Raw genomic sequence first — 22,106 nt, forward strand, 5'->3', positions numbered from 1 at the left:
GCCCGTTGACAGCTGAGATAGGCTCCAGCACTCCCTGCGACCCTCGTGAGGATAAGCAGCAAAGAAAATGTATGGATGGATTACTATTCGTTCTAATTACTATTGGTAAGTGTCTTGTAGTGGCACTTGAAATAAATGTTTATACTTTTGAAATAAATTTTGGGTTTGTGTGAGTAGATACACAATTTTGCGTGTTTGGAGTTGTTTTGGGACTTTTTAAGATTGCTGTTCTTATTCTCTTCCTTCAATAGTGTAATATTGAAGGAAGTTACCACCTCTAATTTGAAATTCTTGAGTTAAGTTTTCACTTGAGATGAATGCATTATTCCACCTTGTTGCCCTGTGCTGATCGATTGGGGTAATTTGTTCATCACAAAATTGGGATTATCCCAGAATGGAGAGAAATAATACGATGCTTGACTATTATGTGGTTTCCATCTTTATCCACCAAGATGATAAAGTCGCTGCAATAATCGGATCGTTAAGACCATTACGGTTTTTGAGAATTGTGATGATAAAAGAGAGATTTGAAAATTTGATGCAGTCTTACGTTTGAGATTCACCCAAGATTGTTGTTCAACATTTGTAAGTAATGTTTGAAGTTGGGTGTGTACATTTTCCTGAATGATTTACTTTTCTGAAGGGTGGGTAGGCCAATTCTATTTTTCTTATTAGTAAAAAATTAGAATATAGGATTTGAAACCACTTTAACGTGGGTTTGAATAGAATTGCTGAAAATAAATACTTAATTTGAGGTAATGTGAATTAGGTCGGTTGTTCCGTCATATATTTCATCCTCGCGGGCCATAATAATATTTAGTGCTTTTTTTAGTGATCATTTTTTTCAACAAGATGGTGGATCGTGTGTGTGTTTGTGTTGCAGCTGGTGTCCAATGTGCTGATTTTCTCGTGCACCAACATCGTGGGTGTTTGTACACATTACCCGGCGGAGGGCTCTCAGAGGCAGGCCTTCCGGGAGACGCGGGAATGCATCCAAGCTCGCCTGCACTCGCAACGGGAGAACCAGCAGCAGGTGAAAAATATTCCAATATTGTTTTGAGTTCATTTCCAACGCGCCGCGATCATTACCTTAATAAACAAGGTCATCACATCTGGATTTTTGCTTTCTTTCTTTCTTTTTTTATGTGTGGGGCGGGTCTTTTTTTTCAGGAGCGTCTGCTATTGTCGGTGCTTCCCCGCCACGTTGCCATGGAGATGAAGGCAGACATCAACGCCAAGCAGGAAGACATGATGTTTCACAAGATCTATATCCAGAAACACGACAACGTCAGGTACAAAATAATGGAAAAAAAGTGCTGGGTAAGGAAAATGACAAAGCATTTTTGAATTTTTCATGCTGAAAATAATAACAATGAATCCTGCTGATGATGGACAGAGAGCACGGGTCCCAAAAAGTGCTTATTAAGGAAGTATATTAAAATAATTTACACTTCATGCGAGAAAACTTCTACAAGTGCTGGCTGACGAAGGAAATCAAAGCATTTATATTTTACATATGGAAATACTGACAACTGATGATAGAAAAGATTATAAAAAGCTGTAGTAGAGCAAAATAATTTACATTTTTCTTGCCGGTAGAATTAAAAAATTAAAAAGCCCTGGATAAAGAAGAGAATCAAATCACTGTAGGTTTTATATGTCTGAATGTTGATTTTATTGACTTTATTTTATTATAAACAAATACTCCTGATGGTGGACAAAAGTAAGTCAAATCATTTGAAAGTTTCTCATGCGAAAATTGTAACTGTTGACTTGTTTGATAAATTATGAACCGTGATGATGATCGTGGCTAAAATACAAAAATCGGGGTAGAAAAAGTGTTCACTAAAGTAGAGTGAAGGATTTTACAGTTTCTAGGTTAGGATTTTAACTTTGGGCGGCACGGTGAGTCAGCGGGTAAAGTGTTTGCCTCACAGTTCTGAGGACCCGGGTTTGATCACGGCCCCGCCTGTGTGGAGTTTGCATGTTCTCCCCGTGCCTGCGTGGGTTTTTTCTCCGGGCACTCCAGTTTCCTCCCACATCCCAAAAACATGCAGCATTAATTGGACACACTAAATTGCCCCAAGGTGTAATTGTGAGGGTGGCTGTTTGTCTCCATGTGCCACGTGATTGGCTGGCAGCCAGTTCAGGGTGTACCCCGCCTCCTGCCCGTTGACAGCTGGGATAGACTCCAGCACTCAAGAAAATGGATGGATGGATGGATTTTAATTTTGATTTGAGTGAACTTCAACTGGTTGGCGACCAGTTTTGGGCGCAGGTCGGCTTTTGCCTGAAGTCGGCTGGAATAGGCTCCAGCACCCCGCGACCCTAAATAGGATAAGTGGTATTCAAAATGAATGGATGTATGGATTTTATTGATAAACAGAAACTATGAAAGAATAGCGATTCTACTAAAATTCAAACTTTCCACTCTGTGATGGCTACTGGAATCTTTTCCATTGTCTTAATTTATAGAGCAACACAAAGGCTAATAATGGCTAAAATACACACGCTAAAATGTGTTGACAAAGGAAATGGCTCAAAGAAGTTTTTCATGTTAAACATTGCAACTTTTCTGACTCTATTGTGACACCGAAAACTTCATGATAATAGATGGGAAAATAGAAACTAGTGCTGGCTAACAAGGGAGATCAAAGCATTTTTAAGGTCGAGACCTTTATGGCCAGAAAGCCACGGCGCAGGCGTTAGCATCAGCTAACCCGTTATCGCCTCCGCTAAGCAGTTTTGACAGCCCTGGACGGGGGTAACTCGGCTAATTGGGGCCGCTAATTGGCACCGACGGGAAGCCGAGTAGCAAGCTCCCGCTGCTAACAACTGCCGCGTTTTAGCATTAGCTGAGTAGCGCATGACCGGACGGGAGGTGATGTTTTGGATGTTTGTGCTATGGGGGCCTGTGGCAAGAGCGCAAAGGAGAAGTTCACGTGGAGGTCACTTGCTCAGAAAAAGAAACACACACACGCACACAGCAGCCAGTGAAAACAATTGCGGCTGCTGTGAGAAACGGATACATGCTAAAGTAGACAAAAAAGATACAAAATTTGGTGTGCTGTGTAATGACGAGACTAGTTGACTTGTTGTTGCCTTTAGCGGACATTGAAGTTGTTCGACCAGCCAGGTTCACGTTATCATTAGCTTAAGATCTAATATTACTGCTAGTGTTGTATTAAGTGTTTGTTCAATTATACACACACAAAAAAATGTAACTGTTAGGTGTCTGAAATGATTAATTTGCCATGTTTTCTGAAGATTATTACAAATGCAATTCGTATGACATTGGAACTGAGTTTTGTAATTTGTAAGAGGTCTCTGAGGTTCATCATTTTGTGAGCAACCGCATGAGCAAATAGTCTAACAGTTAAAGAACGTTTCTGAATGTACAATTGCAAGAAATATAGAAATGTTATCATCTCGTTCCATTCTTGCTCGTGAACAACTGAGCCTGAGCTCCTTTTATACCCAATTTGAGGCTCACCTTTTCCCAGTTAACCTGTTCACCTGTAGAATGTTCCAAATGGGTGTTTTTTGAGCGTTCCTCAATTTTTCCAATCTTTTGTTGTTACTGTCCCACATTTTTTTTGGAACGTGTTGCGCACATCAAATTGAAAATGAAAGAATACTCGCAAAAGAACAGTAACATCATTTTGAAAATTAAGTCTCTTGTCTTTGTTCTTCCAATTGAATATAAGTTGAAAGTAATTTACAAATTATTTTATTCAGTTTTTATTTACATTTTACACAACATCGCAACATCACTGGTATTGGAGTTTCTACATGAATGCAGTTTTACATGTTATCAAATGTCGTACATACCTAATGTAGTTTTACGAGTACAATGTCTGTGAATATAGTTTTACACATACATGGAAATATTTTAATGGACAATCTAGTTTACATTTACGTGGATTTAAGCATATTTAAAAGTAGTTTTACACATCTCTAAGTAGAACTACACATCCATAGAATTTACTTTATGTATATATGAACACAGTTTTACAGTTTCAATGTATATTTGTAGTTATATATGCATATAAATATATTTTATATATTTATCCAAATGTGTTTGTCTAAATATACTTATATTTTTTTTTGCAGGTGTAATTTTACACACACTTTTGTACCGACGTGAATATTGTTGTACACACAAAAACCTGGAGGGAGCGCGCTCATGTGCCATCCATGAGATGAGTGTGACTTTTATTTCTGGTTTGTGTCTTGAGGACATTTTTAAATCTAGCACAATAGTGCCCTGTTGGTTTACAACGTCGTGCTTGAGTCCAAATCTGGATTGCTTAAAATTTATTTTGGAAGAGGTACAACACCCCAGAGAGGAAAATGTGCTCAGATTTCGATGCATTTTCGTTGTTGTGCTACTGTGTGTTTTTTTTTTTTTTTTTTTTTTAACCCTTGAGCATTCAGGACCACTGTAATGAATTAAAAACTTCTAAAGTGCCTTGTCTTGATGCATTGTTTTTGTTTGTATAGCATCCTGTTTGCGGACATCGAGGGCTTCACCAGTTTGGCGTCTCAGTGTACGGCTCAGGAGCTGGTCATGACGCTCAACGAACTCTTTGCTCGCTTTGACAAGCTGGCGGCAGTAAGTACAACTGCAGGCTTGGATGACTAACGTCATTAAAGTCGTGTCAAAGTCAATTAATCCGTGACATTAATATTTTGACGCTCATTTTTTCAGCAGCTTTTCTAAAGCGAGCGAAGCTGCGCCGCTATTCTCATCCGCAACTTGCTTATTTTCATAATCTTCAACATGCACAGATGTATGAAAAATAGAGATGGACCAATTTTTTTTTTCCGCAGGACCAATACTGATACCCATTATTAGTTGTCAAAGATACCGATATCTGATATTTGGAGCTTATATCCATTCACGGGGGAAAAATGCCGTTACAATTTTGAATAATACAAACTCCAGCACTTAATATAAATGCTTTTAACCTTGTGATTATTAAGTAGAATTTCCTATTTGCAGCATGTTAAAGTTTTTTGATCTGAGGCAATTAACATAAATTTAAATTTTTGGTAAAAATTAGTCTCCAGCATTTCATATAAACTTAATTGAGAAATGTCATTATCCAAGCCACTTATCCTCACAAGGGTTGCGGGAGAGCTGGAGCCTATCCCAGCTAGCTTGGGGCGAAAGGCGGACTACGCCCTGAACTGGTCGCCAATCAGTCACAGGGCAGATATTGACACCATCACTGAGCGGGAATCGATCCCACGCTGCCTGCACCAAAGGCAGGCGTGTGTATCACTACATCATCAGTGGCTCCTTAATTGAGAAATTAAATCAATAAAAATATATTATAAAATATATTGTTCTTTGAAATTTACCTAGTTTTTTTATATCGCTGTCAGATTTTAAATAAATAAGGCCGATGCTGATGTGTCAAAATGAGAAATCAAGCTGATTTTGGACAGTTTTGTCGCACTGAATACAAATATCACATTGTTTTTGTTCAATCTGGTAAACCTTTTGAACTGGCCGTAGTAGTTTTTGTTTACATGAAATGTTGAACAAGTTGAGATAAAAACACGACCGGAACGGAAGACGCCTACTTGTTCTAAATCAAATGGAAAAACAAAATAATCTTTTTTTGGGGGAGGGTGCCTAGTACAACCAACCGGTCTATCGCTAATGAAGACCGCGTGGCCTCATTAGCAAGAAATTTGGCTGCTCCACAGAGCATTACATTTCAGCAACGGCAGCAGACTGGCGAGGCGAAAGTCCTCGACAAATTGGGCGATCAGAAGATGAGATACCATAAACACGTGATTAGCGATTAATTGACTCCAAGCGTTTTTTTTTTTTTTTTTTTAAATATTGCGCATAATTCGCCATATCGAGGGGTTTTAAGTTGATGTAAATTTTTTGGGGTGGTAAAATAGATGCTTCCTGGCCTAAAACATTAAAACCGTAAGAAAAGAAAAAAATAAATAAACCAGAAGGAATAAAATGTACATAGTGTATAGTACAAAAGTGTTTAAAAGTATGAAAGGTGTTTATAAAAGTAAGGTAGAGGTTAAAAGGAGTGTGGCGAAGAGTCTGGCGAGGTTCATGATCCATTTTTAAAATATGTACAAAAATCTAAAGAAACACGTGGTTGCTGCTTCACAAATTACTGTACGACTATTATACTACTACTACTACTACTACGGCTACTACTACTACTTGTAACTCAGTGTAACAACTTAAAGTAGAACGTGTCGCAAATCTGGTCCCTTGTTCTCAAGGCACCATTTTGTTGGAATTTAGTTTGTAAAGGTATCGTGTCGCTGTATCCTCAGGAGAATCACTGCCTGCGCATCAAGATCCTCGGTGACTGCTACTACTGCGTGTCGGGCCTTCCCGAGGCCCGCGCCGACCATGCTCACTGCTGCGTGGAGATGGGCCTGGACATGATCGAAGCCATCTCGTAAGATAACGACTTTTGCTCAGGCTACGCTAAAGTCGCTTTGTTTTTTTTTTTTTCTCAATCTGTTGACATGCGGACAAGAATAGCAGTCAAAGATGAGGAACAAGTACTCACACTATTGGGTTTCCAAAAAATGGGTCTGCTGAGATGAACATTTACCGTAATTTCCGGGCTACAAGCCGCGACTTTTTTCACACACTTTCAACCCTGCGGTTTATGCGGTGATGCGGCTAATTTGTGGACTTTTTTCTAATGGCCGCAAGGGGGCACTCGACCAGAAAAGGTAAGAATGAGACCGGTGGACTATATGTGCAGAGGAAGTGAATTTTACGACCCTGTTAGAGCTGCGCTAGCATTAGCGTTGTACTAGCGTGTTGCTGCTGTGTTACTGGTGTGTCTCAGTGATATTTACCAGTAAGCTTTACTTTAACCGGCCCTGTTAGCATTAGCACGGCGCTAGCGTTAGCACTGGCTTTAGCACGTCACTAGTATTAGCACTAGCGTTAGCACTAGTGTTAAACTCTTTCTGTGTACAGTCTTTGTTTGTCAATAGCTCGTGTTTCAATGTGGGCACTTGCGGCTTTCACACAGCTGCGGCCTATATATGTATGTAATGGTATTTCCTTTACAAATGTACTCGGTGAGGCTTGTAACCAGGTGCGCCGGGAGTTACGGTAGTCAATAATGAAAAACAAGCATTTACACTAATGCTTGTATTTGTCAATAATATTGATGATAGACACTAATGCTTTTGTGTATCCCAACAATGTGTGAATGCACAATCATTCACACTAATGCTATTGTTGGAAGTTACACAAATACGTTTGTTGATCTACTGCTGAGAGACAAGCATTCACATGAATGCTATTGTCAATTTTAAGAGACGAGAATTTGTGTCAATGCTGAGAAACAAGCAATCACCATAGTGCATTTGTCTCAATGCTAAAAAAAAAAAGAAAAGTAAAACCCACCAAGGCTTAACTCTGTTGTGCTCCTATAAAATATGTGAATGCCGAGACAGGTTTTGACAAATTATGTTTGCACAAGTCTGATGTGAGCCAATCACTCACATTGTGAGTCAAAAATAAAATAGCCTGAAGTCGAAGAGACCGAGGCAGCTTTTCTTATGTGAAAAACGTTGAAATACTGAGAGGCGGGCATTCAAACTCATAGTATAACAAGTATGTCAGAAAATAGAGTATACTAGTTCGCTTACATTGCACATTGAAATAAATGAGACGAGCAGTCCCACTCATACTTGCGTCAAAATAACCTGGCATTTATACTGACTGTATACAGTAAAACAATTTGAATGCATCATTCACTCCGTTTAATTGAGTATGCTGAGACATTCACATTATTTGGACTTGGAAAACAACAGCGTAACGGCGAAGATGTGAGCATTCTCACCAATATTATAGTTTGTCATAATAAAATGATGGCAGTGCTGAAAAAGGTCTTCACACAAATAAAATTAGATGAATGCAGGAAAAATGCTAAACGTCCAATCAGAATGCTTTGATGTCATTGCTATGCTGTTGTCAGCCACAAGGGTAGCGTACCTGTTTGTTACCTGAGTGCCTGCGGGTGTGAACAATATGCCGTGAAGTATTGCTGAAGCATGGTGTTTTTTTTTTTTTTTTTTTAGGCTGGTGCGGGAGGTGACGGGTGTCAACGTAAACATGCGGGTGGGCATCCACAGCGGACGCGTTCACTGCGGCGTGCTGGGACTGAGGAAGTGGCAATTTGACGTCTGGTCTAACGACGTCACACTCGCCAACCAGATGGAGGCCGGCGGAAAAGCCGGGTGCGTAATCTTTCGCCGCAGGACTTTTCTGAAACATTCTGTTCGTCCCGTCGGTCCAACATGTGTATCGTTCATTTGAAAATTGAAAAAGCCCAACACAAACACACACAAAACATGGAAAATTGACTTAGATCAAAAAATACAAAATAGAAACGGGGAAAGATTTGATTTTTTAATGTTTAGTTGGGGCGGCATGGTTGATCAGCTGGAAAGCGTTGGCCTCACAGTTTTGAGGTCCCAGGTTCAATCACGGCCCCGCCTGTGTGGAGTTTGCATGTTCTCCCCGTGCCTGTGTGAGTTTTTTTCCGGGCACGCCACATCCAAAAAACATGCAACGTTAATTGGACACTCTAAATTGCCCCGAGGTTTGATTTTGTAGTGCGGCTGTTTGACTCCATGTGCCCTGCGACCCGTTCAGGGTGTACCCCGCCTCCTGCCCGTTGACAGCTGGGATAGGCTCCAGCACCGTGACCCTTGTGAGGATAAGCGGCAAAGAAAATGGATGGATGTTTAGTTGGTTAGGTGTACGTAAAGCTATCATAGCTTGTTAGCGACTGCGATAAGTCCAAATTAGCTTAAAGTCTACTACAGTTGTCAAAATGTGTTGTTCAGTTTATCATAGGAAGAAACACGAATATTCCTCTTTTTGATGCACAAGTTTTTCCCCCTCAGGCGCATCCACATCACCAAAGCCACTCTCAACTACCTGAACGGCGACTACGACGTGGAGGCCGGCTCGGGCGGCGAGAGGAATGCTTACCTAAAGAGGAACAGCATCGAGACGTTCCTCATTGTTGGATGCAGCCAGAAGAGGGTAAATATTCTTTATTAATAGTAGTAAGAGCAGAATTTTTACTCCCTTTTGACTCCTAGCAATCACAATTATCAGCTAATCACCATCAATTTTTTCATCCCGTTCAAGATGTTATCGTTTTACTCTTGGCTTTAAGCATTTTAGCCTCAGGAAAGCATCAGATTTGGATGCAAATATCACTTTTCCTCACAATCTCTCCTCCGCTAGCAATTCGATGCCAGCTTTTGAAACACGATGATTGTTTGAAAAAAAAATCTGATCATCTGACGGCGTCCGCCAGCGGGGTCAGCATTTCCTGTCATGTGTCTCGCCACAGAAGAGGATGATGCAACCTCCAGCTAAATGTTCCTATATTTATGATGAACAAAGACGACGTGTGAGAGTTGTTCGTGTGTTTATGAATGTCGCCTCTGTTTGAATAAAAAGCGCTTTCTGCAAAGAGAAACACCTCGGTAATATGACGACACTCAAATAAACACAGTACAGGGTGATGCGACGGCGTGTGGTTAGCAACTGACGTTGCGATGTTTCAAAGTGTTGCTCCGAAGCGACGTTGCAAATTGACGCTATAGAATCACGTAACATCCAAGTTATTTTATATTATAAGTTGACGTCACATCGCATCTTTGCAGAAGTGAAATGACGGGACGACGCGACCTCACGAGGCGTCGCTCCTTGCCGACGCCGCTCGCGGGATATCCAAACGGTGTGGTGACAAAGCGATGCTGAGAAACTTTTTTTTTTTGTTTTGTTTTGTGTGCGTCAGAAAGAGGAGAAGGCTGTGATCGCCAAGATGAATCGGCACAGGGCAAACTCGGTGAGTCACAACAGCAGCCACTGGACAGACCGACCTTTCTACAACCACCTGGCCAACAACAACCAGATCTCCAAGGAGATGAAGAGGATGGTAAAATGATTATGTTTTGATATTATTAAGTTGTTAGATGAATCCGCTTTGATTAAAGTCATTTATGTGATGTTGCCATGCAAGGCTCCGCAGCCATAAAATGAGGATGCACCTTCTTTTCACACCCACTCACATCGTATTCCATCATACGACAACCAAAGATGGCAATAGCCAATGTTTGAGCTTCAATTGTGTTTACATATACTATTTCATATTTGTACAAATAATTGATAATAGGTTTGACTTGTGCCCAAAGCCACCAGCCATGAAAAAAATGGAAAAAAAACCCCGTCATCAACCGTAGTTGTGCTCATTTGCATAGCATACACAGAAAGTCAGCGACCCTGTTTTCCATGTTGGTCACATGACGTTCCTGATGTAGTGACTTAAAGGGCCACTGACAGGAAAAGCATGATTTTTAGTGTGTTTTGAATTTTTTAAAAAAAGGCTCCCGGAATGGACCCATCTGTTTTTTCACCACACAGCATGAATGGCTTTTTGTAACTCCCGCCATGAAAATCCTCTCGAGGGATTCGTTTTGGAGAAGAACCAGGAAGTGACGTTATCAACAGGAGCGCACTCAGGTGGCCTCGTTTATTTATACCACATTTACCTGCGGGAAGGTAGCTCTTTGTTCCTACGTGTTATCCAAAATGCCGGCTCGTTGTATTGCTGGTTATTGTTCGAACACTCAGGATGGATTTACTCTTCATACTTTTCAAAAAGACCCAGTTCGTCGTGAAAAATCGATTGCACAGGTGCAAAGGACGAGAGCTTCGTGGGTTCCAAATGACAGGTAGGTGTGTATAGAGCTACTAAAAAAAAAATAGTTGGGGGGGGGTTGTGATCCAATCAAAATGCAACAAGAAATCCGCGTACGTAAGTCAGGGGTGCTAAATGTGGAGATGTGCGCGTCTGCGCGCCGAGTCCTCGAGTTGCAGCATCGGTGCGCTGTGTCCACTGGTCGCGGCTTCGGCCTTGCCGTCGGTTATGGCTGAGTACGCTACATACTGTCATGCTGTCGGGGAGTCTGTTGTTAATTAGAAGTGATCCGCATATCATCTAAATATGTTTCGAAACGATAGGGTAATATTGCCCCGGTCACTTCACTCGATTGTGACATGTCCTCTTCTTCGAAAAGAGCTTCCGTGTCAGAAGGGGCGTCAGAAAAATCCGAAGATTTCAGTGTTTCTTCTCCCTTAGCAGGAGCCACTACGTCTTTTCAATGCCGAATGCCCCAGTGTGACGTCTGCTGATGACGTTGCAGGCAATATGGCTACCACTTCATGTCGAATGACACTTCCGCAACTTTGCACATGGATGACACGCTCTCCTCTCATATTTATTTTTTTCGTATAGACATTGAAGTGAATAATGTTATATGTATTTTTCATTACAATATCTATTATAGAATGTCTATAGGTGTGTCTGTGGCCCTTTAAGAGAAAGCAGTTAAAAGCAAAAATTTGGTCAAGAAATGGTTACAAGATTGATATTTTTCTGTAAAGCAACTTGTATTATTTCTATTTCATCTTAAAGTCAACACTAAGGATGTATAATCCCAAACTACTTTAAGATCAAACTAAATCATTTTTAGGTGAAATTTTATTTTATTTGGAGAGAGTAAAACAGGCAAAAATTTAGTTTGACTTCAAAAAATACTCTAACAAAAGCAGCAGAATAAAGTTGTGCACCCACAAATATATTGTTTATTATATTATTTTAAATTAATTAATGAAAAATAATTATGTAAAAATCATTCAATGAAATTGCATTTCAAATGAAAATACATTGATTCATGAAACAAATTATGTTAAGACTAAAAAAAAAAATAATTTTATATAAAAAAAAATAAAAGTATAAGCAACTGTGTACCGTGTGGCAAGTTTCATTTAAGCTTCACTAATGAACCAAAGCAAAATTGATCGCGTTAAACTCTGCGAAATTGATTGGGGCTGAGCTGCTCGTTTCCACGGCAACAGTCAGCGCCTGACCCAGACAGGATGTGATTAGGCGTCATTGATTGGAAGCAGCCATCAAGTTCTCACACTCACTCATTTTGGGGAGGGCGTTGGAAGTCGTTGCTCTTGGCAGTGTGTCAAATTCATTTGTTTCAAAATATATACGCTACATCTATTTTTCCACCGCATCATTTTCAATCACGTTGTCATTGATTAATGGCTTCCACTGAATCACGTCTTATCTCACCCGCTCTTGTAATGTCTTTTTTTCAAATGAATCGTGGACTTGTTTATGAAACAAATTGTGTGCTTTTCCTTACTCTTTCATCCAATTATGTCTCTTTCAATTGTCTTTTTGTTCAAGCCGACTGTTTTTGTTGAATCCCATTTCGTGGCTTGTCTTTCAAGTGACGCCGCTTTGACGGAATGATGACTTTTCCGTTGAATCGTGTCTCTTTTCTTGTGTGTCACAGGGCTTTGAAGACCCGAAGGACAAGTGAGTATTTCCATGTCTATGTATATATTTGTTGTAACAGTTCTATTTTGACAAGTGTTATTTCCCCGCCGGCCTTCTGGATGGAGGCGTTCCCTTGATCTTCGCTGTTAGCTCATTTTCGCTCTTCCCGTTGCCGTGGAAACCCTCCACATACCTGAGCACGACGCCTACACGAGCAATCAATAAGACTTGGGGCTTCAAAGCGGCCACCAGGGGCGGCAAGCATGAGTTCTTAACTGGCATCCATCCATTTTCTTTGCCGCTTATCCTCATGAGGGTAGCGGAAAGTGCTGGAGCCTATTCCAGCTGTCAACGGGGAGGAGGCGGGGTACACCCTGAACTGGTTGCCAGCTAATCACAGGGCGCATGGAGACAGACAACAATCGCACTCACAATCACACCTAGGGGCAATTTAGAGTGTCCAATTAATTTTAATTATCCGTCCATCCATCCATTTTCTTAGCTGCTTATCCTCATGAGGGTCACGGGGAGTGCTGGAGCCTATACCAGCTGTCAATGGGCAGGAGATGGGATACACTCTCAACTGGTTGCCAGCCAATCACAGGGCACATTGAGATAAAGAGTGACACTCATAATCACATCTACGGGCAATTTAGAGTGTCCACTGAATCCATCCATCCATCCATTTTCTTTTTGCCGCATATCCTCACGAGGGTCGCGGGGAGCGCTGGAGCCTATCCCAGCTGTCAACGGGCAGGAGGTGGGTTACACTCTAAACTGGTTGCCAGCCAATCGCCGGGCACATAGAGACAAACAGACGCAGTCACAATCACACCTTGGGGCAATTTAGAGTGTCCAATTCATGTTGCATGTTTTTGGAATATGGGAGGAAACCTCCCTGGAGAATACCCACGCAGGCACGGGGAGAACATCCAAAAATCCACACTGGCGGGGACAGGGATCGAACCCGGGTTCTCAGAACTGTGATGCCGACGCTTTACCAGCTGCTCCACCGTGCCGCCTTAACTGGCATACAAGTGCAAAAAGAAGTTTACAACGCAATTCTTTGCATGTGATGCATTTGCTTGTGGTTTATGGGGCTGCGGGGGTAGGGTTCTACTTTTCCAAATTTCTCCCGAAAGATGCCTTCAGGGCCAGGTACCAAGAAGTTGTTTTGATCTCAACGGGATGCGTTCACGTTGAGAGCGAGAATTGCGCCGCCGGGACACGTTTGTTTGCACATTGAGTCTTTGTGCCGCCCAGACACGCGCAGGAACACGTGAACCCCGAGGACGAGGTGGACGAGTTCCTGGGCCGAGCCATCGACGCCCGCAGCATCGACCGCCTCCGCTCGGAACACGTCAAGAAATTCCTGCTCACCTTCCGGGAGGCCGACCTGGAGAGCAAGGTCGGCGCCGGTCCTCGTCTCCGTCTTGACGTCGGGCATCATAACTCGGAAGGTCACTTGTGATGTTTGCCCGTGCAGTACTCCCGACAAGTGGACTCGCGCTTCGGCGTGTACGTGGCATGTGCCTCCCTCGTCTTCGTCTTCATCTGCTGCATCCATGTTGTCATCATGCCCATGTGAGTCCTACACACATATTAAATTATATGATACATATAATATATATATAATAATTGTCACGGTTGTAGTTCTGGCGTGATGAGGAGCTTTTTCGTGTGCTGCCTGCTCCTCCTGATGGCGCTCGTATTCGTGTCCAGCGTGTATTGCTGCTACGGGGTGAGTCGCCGTGCCTGATTCCATCCATCTGCTTATCCTCACAAGGGTGGCAGGGAGTGCTGAAGCCTATCCCAGCTGTCAACAGGCAGGAGGCGGGGTACACCCTGAACTGGTTGCCAACCAATTGCTCGGCACATGGAGACGGACAACAGTCACGCTCACAATCACACCTACGGGCAATTTAGAGTGTCCAATTAATTTTAATTATCCACGCATTTTCTTAGCCGCTTATCCTCATGAGGGTCGCGGGGAGTGCTGGAGCCTATCCCAGCTCTCAATGGGCAGTATGTGGGGTACACCCTGAACTGGTTGCCACCCAATCGCAGGGCACATAGAGACAAATAGCCGCAGTCACAATCACACCTTGGGGCAATTTAGTGTCTCCAATTCATGTTGCATATTTTTGGGCTGTGGGAGGAAACTGGAGTGCCCGGAGAAAACCCACGTAGGCACGGGGAGAACACGCAAACTCCACACAGGCGGGGCCGGGATCGAACCCGGGTCCTCAGAACTGTGAGGCTGACGCTTTACCAGCTGATCCACCGTACCGTGCCTTATTGTTTTGTCAAAAAACAAAAAAACAAAACGGGAGTAACTGTGGTGTCGGGTTCAGGTGTTCCCGGTGGCCCTGCAAACCTTCTCCAGGAAGATCGTCCAATCGCGTTTGAACGGCACCCTGGTGGGCGTGGCCACCATCGTGGTGGTCTTCCTGTCAGCCTTCGTCAACATCGTAAGCGGCGTGACTTTTGTGTTCGGGTTTTTCAGCGGTCCCTTGTTGACCTTTTGAACCCTCTTTCCTCAGTTCAGCTGCAGCGGTCGTGACCTCCGCAGCTGCATTGGGGCGGAGCTTAACATCAGCCGGGACGCTGTTGACGCCTGCCACGCGCGCTTCCTCAACTACAGCCTGGACGCACAGACTGGACCCTGCGGGGATCCAGCGCCCTTCTGCGCTTTTCCTGAGGTACGGCAGGAACTACAAAGGAAGTACCAGAACAGAGGTCGGGCACCTTTTTCCGCCGAGAGAGCCATAAACGGCAAATATTTTAAAATGTAAATCCAAAAGAGCTAAACTAAATGCATGTCTATTCATGCATTTGATGTAAGACCAACACTTGAAGAGTACAATAAGTATCTAAATTCATTCAATTGGTTGCTAACCAATGATGACAAAAGTACTTGTTACCATTAGTGCGACTTCTTTGCTGATGGCTTTGTCGTCTGTTTCATACGTCATTAAATTAAACATCATGCGTTATTATTATTAGATTAAACTTCATCCGTTATTCGTGGACATAGGTTGGTTTTAATGTTTTGTTTTGTTTTTTTTAAATGTGAGAAAGACTTTTCACATGGATTGGTGGAACCAAACATTGTCAGTACACACACGCCGCAATGTGTGGTATGTGACGGGAAGTGCGGTCCAAGTTTTCACACTCAGCGGGTCTGCAGGTTGAATTTTTTTCATTTGTCCCCACTTATGTGCGCTCGCCAACGATGCTTGCCGACAGAGCCGTGTCTTTATGTAAAAAAAAAAAAAATGACAGTGGTGGGCAGCGCATAAGCACGCTGTCATTATAAACCAGATTGATAGGCTGCGTAAGGACTATAACATTTGTAATTATGAGTGTACCCCTTTAAGAGCGGAAGGGGCGGTGCAGGGTAAACTAGGAAGAAGAGCCGTGCAGCAGGTCGTTGTTAGAGACAGTTACGTGTGTTGCCAAAATGTTCACAAAAAAAAAAAAAAAGATACAGGTATGGCTCGCGAGCTATGGGTTCCTGACCCCGGTACTAGAACCTCTCCAGAGGCGACAGAAACATCTGTTTTCTAAATTGTCTGGATGCATTCAGGTGCAATTGTGAAAAAAAAACAAACAAAAAAAAAACACTACAGATGTGATATATATACATATATAAATTTCACACTGTAAAAAAAAAAAGCCTGTGTGGAACGTTTAAGTGCAAATGCAAACATCATTAGTGACTCAAGGCGTTCAACTTGTAAAAATGATGTTTGAAGACGCATTCAAGTACGGTTATAAAAATCAGTCTTCCAAATGTGAAGGCACAGTTGTAGAAATGATGTACTTACGTGACGGATTGAGGCGCGGCGGTCCAAGCGTTAAAAGCGGCTTTTGTGTCTCCTCCCCCCTCAGTACTTTTCGTGGTGCGTGGTGCTGAGCCTGCTGGCGTGCTCGGTGTTCCTGCAGGCTCACAGCCTGGGCAAGCTGCTGCTCATGCTGGCCATGGAGCTTTCGTACCTGGCGCTGGTGGAGCTGCCGCACGCCGCCCTCCTCGACAACCGCGACCTCCTCGTCGTGGCCCACGCCGCCGCGTGAGTCCTCGCGCCGCACGCATCCTGCACTTGTACTTCCTAAAATAGCCGGATAGATTCGTCTCACTTCAACACTGAGATGCCACGGGATGGCGCCATAGCACTACTTTTTAAAAATGAAACAGGTGACTGTGAATTTGCAAATGAACATATTCACGATTTCTGACACTATAGCGACTAACGCGGAATCAGGAGCACATCCGGCGTGTGTAAAGATTTTTTTGTCTAGATGAAAGTCTGACCTGTTGTTGTTGTTCATCATCCCATCACAGCGAGCACCTGAACGGAACCAGGTGAGAGCGACGCGTCGACGGATTCTTTTGCCGAGACCAAACCTTGAAAAGTTTTTGTGCGCGTTTGTCGAAATGTGTCCTCGTTTTTTTTTTTTTTTTTTTTTTTTTTTAGCTGCGCGGTCGAGTCCAAGGTGCCTCTGAGGATCGTGACGCCCGTGGTCATCACCGTGTTTGTGCTGGCGCTCTACCTGCACGCCCAGCAAGTGGAGTCCACGGCCAGGCTCGACTTCCTGTGGAAGCTGCAGGTCAGGAAACGTGACGCCTTCGGGAGCACTTGCACGAAGAGTTCTCCAAATGTGATGCCTTCGGATACAGTCGTGGAAAAAAAATGGGATGCGGTTGTTAAAAAAAAAAAAAAAATTAACTTGATGACACTTTCCTGCTCATGTCCTGTTTTTTTTTGTGTGTGCAGCTAAACAGATTACCGAAAGAGCGCACCTGGTTATAAGCCTCACCCAGTACTTTGTAAAGGAAATACCATTTGGTACATACATACGCCGCAGCGTAGCGCTCAGACCGTCACACCGGACCGGTAAAAGTCACTTCCTCGGTACATATATTCCCCCGGTCTCACTCTTTTACCTTTTCCGCTCGAGCGCCCCCTAGCGGCCGTTAGAAAAAAAAAAATGCACAAATTAGCGCATCACCGCATAGACCGCAGGGTTGAAAGCGTGTGAAAAAAGTCGGTATACATTACGGTATACAGTTGTACCTGAAGGCATCACAAGCCTTTTTTTTTTGTTTCATTCAGGAACAATTGTAGAAACGACAATGTCTAGATGACGCATTCAGGTGCATGTTTTGTATTGTATATTTTTAAAACAACACAAATTTTACAGTGATACTTGAAGGCATCACAGTTTAAGTCGTTTTTACAAATGTTCCCTGAACACATCGTATCTCTCGAATGACTTTTTGTCACTGCGCACGTGCACCTCAAGCCGAACGAAATACACTTCAAGAGCAGCGGCGACCACGACCCGAGGATGCGATGCATTCACTTGTGGTTGGTGCGCGTGCAGGCGACGGAGGAGAAGGAGGAGATGGAGGAGCTGCAGGCGTACAACCGGAGACTGCTGCACAACATCCTGCCCAAGGACGTGGCGGCGCACTTTTTGCAGCGGGAGCGCCGCAACGACGAGCTCTACTACCAATCGTGCGAGTGCGTCGCCGTCATGTTCGCCTCCATCAGCAACTTCTCCGAGTTCTACGTGGAGCTCGAAGGCAACAACGAGGGCGTGGAGTGCCTCAGGCTGCTCAACGAGATCATCGCAGACTTTGACGAGGTGAGTGACCCCGACGAGACGCCCCCGCAAGCGCCCAATCGACCTCACGTTAGCCACCGCGGTCACGTTGCAATCGAGATGAACGCAGATGCGTTGGCGCTCGCAGATCATCAGCGAGGACAACTTCCGGCAGCTGGAGAAGATCAAGACGATCGGCTCGACGTACATGGCGGCTTCGGGCCTGAACGCGGGCACCTACGACAAGACGGGCCGCTCGCACGTGCGCGCGCTCGCCGACTACGCCATGCGCCTCATGGAGCAGATGAAGCACATCAACGAGCACTCCTTCAACAACTTCAAGATGAAGATCGGTGAGGAGCGCCGCCGCGACAACGCGTACTCTCCCGAGCGGTACTACATTCCGTTTTCTGCGCGTTGTCGCGCCAGGTCTGAACATGGGCCCCGTGGTGGCCGGCGTGATCGGCGCCCGCAAGCCGCAGTACGACATCTGGGGCAACACGGTCAACGTGGCGAGCCGCATGGACAGCACCGGTGTGCCGGAGAAGATTCAGGTGCGTACAAAGACTGACTTCGTTGATTTAGCCACCAATGGAAAACATCGTTGTCGTCACCTGTAGAGTTGACAGTGAAGAAAATAAGTATTTGAACACCCTGCTATATTGCAAGTTCTCCCACTTAGAAATCATGGAGGGGTCTGGAATTTTCATCGTAGGTGCATGTCCACTGTCCAGAGAATTAATGACTTAATTGTGTGACACAGCTGCAAATAAGTATTTGAACACCTGTCTATCATCTAGAATTCTGACCCTCAAAGCCCTTTTATCCTGAATCAGATGCACCTGTGTGAGGTCGTGAGCTGCATAAAGACACCTGTCCACCCCATACAATCAGTAAGACTCAAACTTGTAACATGGCCATGAACAAGAGCTGCCCAAAGACACCAGAGAAAGTTGTTCAACTCCACACGGCTGCAAACGGCTACGGAGAAATTGCCAAGCAGCTTGGTGAAAAAAAGGTCCACTGTTGGGGCAATCATTAGAAAATGGAAGCTAAGCATGATGCTCAATCTCAATCGGAGTGGAGCCCCATGCATGATATCACCTCGTGGGGTCTCACTGATCCTTAAAAAGGTGAGGAATCAGCCCAGGACTACACGACAGGACTTCGTCAATGACCTGAAAAGAGCTGGGACCCCCGTTTCCATGGTGACTGTTTGTAATACACTAAGATGTCATGGTTTCAAATCATGCATGGCGCGGAAGGTTCCCCTTTTTAAAGCAGCATATGTCAAGGCCAGTCCTAAAGTTTGCCAAAGACCATTTGGATGATAAAGAGGAGTCATAGGAGAACGTTTTGTGTTCAGATGACACCAAAATGGAACTTGTTGGTCAAAATTTCCCTAACCATGTTTGGAGGAAGACGAATGATGAGTTCCATCCCAAGAACACCATCCCTACTGTGAAGCACGGGGGTGGTAGCATCGTGCTTTGGGGGTGTTTTTCTATACACGGGACAGGATGACTGCAGTGGATTAAGGAGAGGATGACCGCGGCCAGGTATTGTGAGATTTTGGTGAACAACCTCTTTCCCTCAGTCAGAGCATTGAAGATGAGTCGTGGCTGGGTCTTTCGACATGACAGTGACCCGAAGCACACAGCCAGGAAAACAGAGGAGTGGCTCCGAAAGAAGCATAAAGGTTCTGGCGTGGCCTAGCCAGTCTCCAGACTTCAACCCAAGAGAAAATCTTTAGAGGGAGGTGAAACTCCGTGTTTCTCAGCGACAGCCCAGAAACCTGTCTGATTGGTTTTCTCAGGTGTACAAATACTTATTTGCTGCTGTATCACACAAATAAATCGTTAAAAAAAAAAAAAAAATCATACATTGTGACTTCTGGATTTTTCTTTTTAGATTATCTCTTTCACAGTGGACATGCACCTACAATGAAAATTTCAGACCCCTCCATGATTTCTTAGTGGGAGAACTTGCAATATAGTAGGGTGTTCAAATACTTAATTTCTTCACTATAGTAGGGCTTTGCTTCCGAGAAACTGTTTTGAAGTGAGTTGAGGAGCTTCATTTAGACAAAACTCGTGCTTTGGTGCCGTCATGTGGCCAAGGAACTATGTTCAAGTGAGTTGAAAAGCTACATTTAGGCCAAAGTCTAAATATTCAAGTACATTGCATCTATAGAATGTTTTGTTTTAACGCAAATATTTGACTAATGAAGCCGTCAGTGACAGCAAATGTGTTTTGTGTTCTGACGTGGCAGGTTTGAAGTCTTTCTGACTGGTCTGTCGTTCTCTCAGGTGACGGCCGACTTGTACCAGGTTCTTAACTCCTACAATTACTCACTGGAGTACCGAGGCGTTGTGACCGTGAAGGGCAAAGGTGACATGATGACCTACTTCCTCAAAAGCGGACCCTCCAGCAGCAGCTAACGCACTTTTTCACCCCCCCCCCCCCCCCCCCCGGACTGCCATGGAAGTCAAATGGGTCTACCTCCCCCCCCCATACTTATTTTGAACTCTGAAGAATCGAGATAAGTTTAGACCAAAGAAGCCAATCATAAGTCCCCGACGTTTCAAACGGGCCCAAGTCCGACGTCTTCTGGAGCTGTTCAATGCATCGCGAGCGGCCGCTTCCTGTTCCTCATGCTGAAATGAAAACAAAAGATGTCAACAAAGACGTTTTTATAACTTTTGGACATTTTCTAGCTTGGCTTTGGAAAGTCAAATTCTATATTTTGTACAAAAAAAAGATATTACATTAGTTACACATTATCACTTACAATGTGACAGCTTGAAGAACGGTTGGCGCACCCCCAGGCGATGGTACGACCCATGAATGTCCAATGAGGCCTTTTAACTCCATCGTGTTCCACTAAAAGGTATTAATCACTACAGCTGGTTCTGTTACCTTCAAAAATAAAAATGAAAAAAATACAACTTGGTTACACAACCTAGATTTTTAGCTCACTTCAAGTATTTTTCATATGGCGCTGAACTAGTATAGTAAAAATCTGAGTAATATGGCAATCCACAATGCAAATATGACTGACACCGTATATACTGTAATAAAAGAGGTTTTATTCTTTCAATGAATGGCTGACAAAAGTAATAAAACCGGGCAAATGTCACGTTTGAGGACTATTCCCTTTTTTTCGCCAACAGGTGGCAGCCGATCGGATGGTTGGTCCAAAAAGGGGCTAATAATGCATTTTTAACCTCCGCAGCTAAAACTTGATGTATCTTATAATTTCAAGCTTTTTATTTTATTTTTACCCCATTTAACACCTCAAACTAATAAAGCAATGTCTCACTTAGCATTCTTTTAAACAAATACACTTTTCAGCGACAACATCAGGTACACATGCAACTCAATAGGTGGTATCGGTCGGGTGAGATATGTTGACGGAAGGTTATTTGTGACCCCCCCCCAAGAAACATCCATCCACTCATTCCATATTGCTTATTTTCACTAGGGTCACGGGCACCCCGGGCTGGAGCCTATTGCAGCTATCATCGGGCGAGAGGCGGTGTACACCCTGAACTGGTCACGTGCCAATTGCACGGCACATAGAAACAACCATTTGCCCTCAAATTTACACCAAGGGGCAATTTGGAGTCTTCACTTTACCCACCATGCATGTTTTAGGGACGCAGGAGGAAACCCACGCAAACACAGGGAGAACATGTGAGGTGGGATTTGAACCCGTTTCCTTAGAAGTGTGAGGCAGATGTGCTAACCCCCCCCCATGCAATTTCAATGTGAACACAAGTCTGTAAATAAATAAAGCACCCAGAAGTAAAAAAAAAAAAAAAGTTTTGGCTTGCTTTGCATAGCTAGAAAAGGAAAAACCCACAACTTCCATTTCTGATTCTCAAAAAAAAAAAGTTTTTTTAAGGTCAACAACCAGCCGGCTGGAGTGTTGCATTCAGGTCCATTAGTCACTCTTGCGTTGTGTTCCAGTCGTGTTTATGGTCGTCAGACATAGCAGTGACCGGTACACTGAGTCCAGCATCAGACGGTGTCATCGGTGGGCCATTTTTTTTAGGGTCATCGGGTGTGTTGTAGTCCTTGTAGTCGCTATCATGATGT

General features: G+C 43.7%; 1 protein-coding gene and 1 long non-coding RNA gene across 3 annotated transcripts in view; one reads left to right on the top strand and one right to left on the bottom strand.

Moving 5' to 3' along the window:
- Positions 1–20,450, top strand: part of adcy5 (adenylate cyclase 5) — a 43,628-nt gene extending 23,178 nt beyond the window's left edge. Inside the window, exons 3-22 of one of the 2 annotated variants that reach the window (XM_061840816.1) lie at positions 884–1,033; positions 1,171–1,292; positions 4,504–4,615; positions 6,322–6,449; positions 8,098–8,256; positions 8,929–9,070; positions 9,837–9,977; positions 12,412–12,434; positions 13,659–13,803; positions 13,882–13,979; positions 14,049–14,136; positions 14,750–14,866; positions 14,939–15,097; positions 16,290–16,468; positions 16,741–16,761; positions 16,874–17,006; positions 17,784–18,047; positions 18,154–18,358; positions 18,435–18,559; positions 20,315–20,450. In XM_061840816.1, coding sequence (XP_061696800.1) covers positions 884–1,033; positions 1,171–1,292; positions 4,504–4,615; positions 6,322–6,449; positions 8,098–8,256; positions 8,929–9,070; positions 9,837–9,977; positions 12,412–12,434; positions 13,659–13,803; positions 13,882–13,979; positions 14,049–14,136; positions 14,750–14,866; positions 14,939–15,097; positions 16,290–16,468; positions 16,741–16,761; positions 16,874–17,006; positions 17,784–18,047; positions 18,154–18,358; positions 18,435–18,559; positions 20,315–20,446 — 2,643 coding nt within the window. In that variant the 3' untranslated portion in view covers positions 20,447–20,450. Of the gene's footprint in view, positions 1–883; positions 1,034–1,170; positions 1,293–4,503; positions 4,616–6,321; positions 6,450–8,097; positions 8,257–8,928; positions 9,071–9,836; positions 9,978–12,411; positions 12,435–13,658; positions 13,804–13,881; positions 13,980–14,048; positions 14,137–14,749; positions 14,867–14,938; positions 15,098–16,289; positions 16,469–16,740; positions 16,762–16,873; positions 17,007–17,173; positions 17,312–17,783; positions 18,048–18,153; positions 18,359–18,434; positions 18,560–20,314 lie in introns of those variants that run through there. The other variant, XR_009798045.1, reaches the window with a different exon arrangement.
- LOC133511839 (uncharacterized) lies at positions 873–16,830 on the bottom strand. The gene is made up of 5 exons (XR_009798046.1): positions 16,711–16,830; positions 16,226–16,507; positions 13,776–13,986; positions 1,090–1,265; positions 873–1,003 (listed from the first exon to the last, which is right to left on the bottom strand). It is a non-coding gene; the product is annotated as an uncharacterized LOC133511839 (long non-coding RNA).
- Positions 20,451–22,106: the final 1,656 nt, after the last annotated feature.

The sequence above is a fragment of the Syngnathoides biaculeatus genome, chromosome 14, assembly GCF_019802595.1.
Source record: "Syngnathoides biaculeatus isolate LvHL_M chromosome 14, ASM1980259v1, whole genome shotgun sequence".
NCBI lineage: Eukaryota > Metazoa > Chordata > Actinopteri > Syngnathiformes > Syngnathidae > Syngnathoides > Syngnathoides biaculeatus.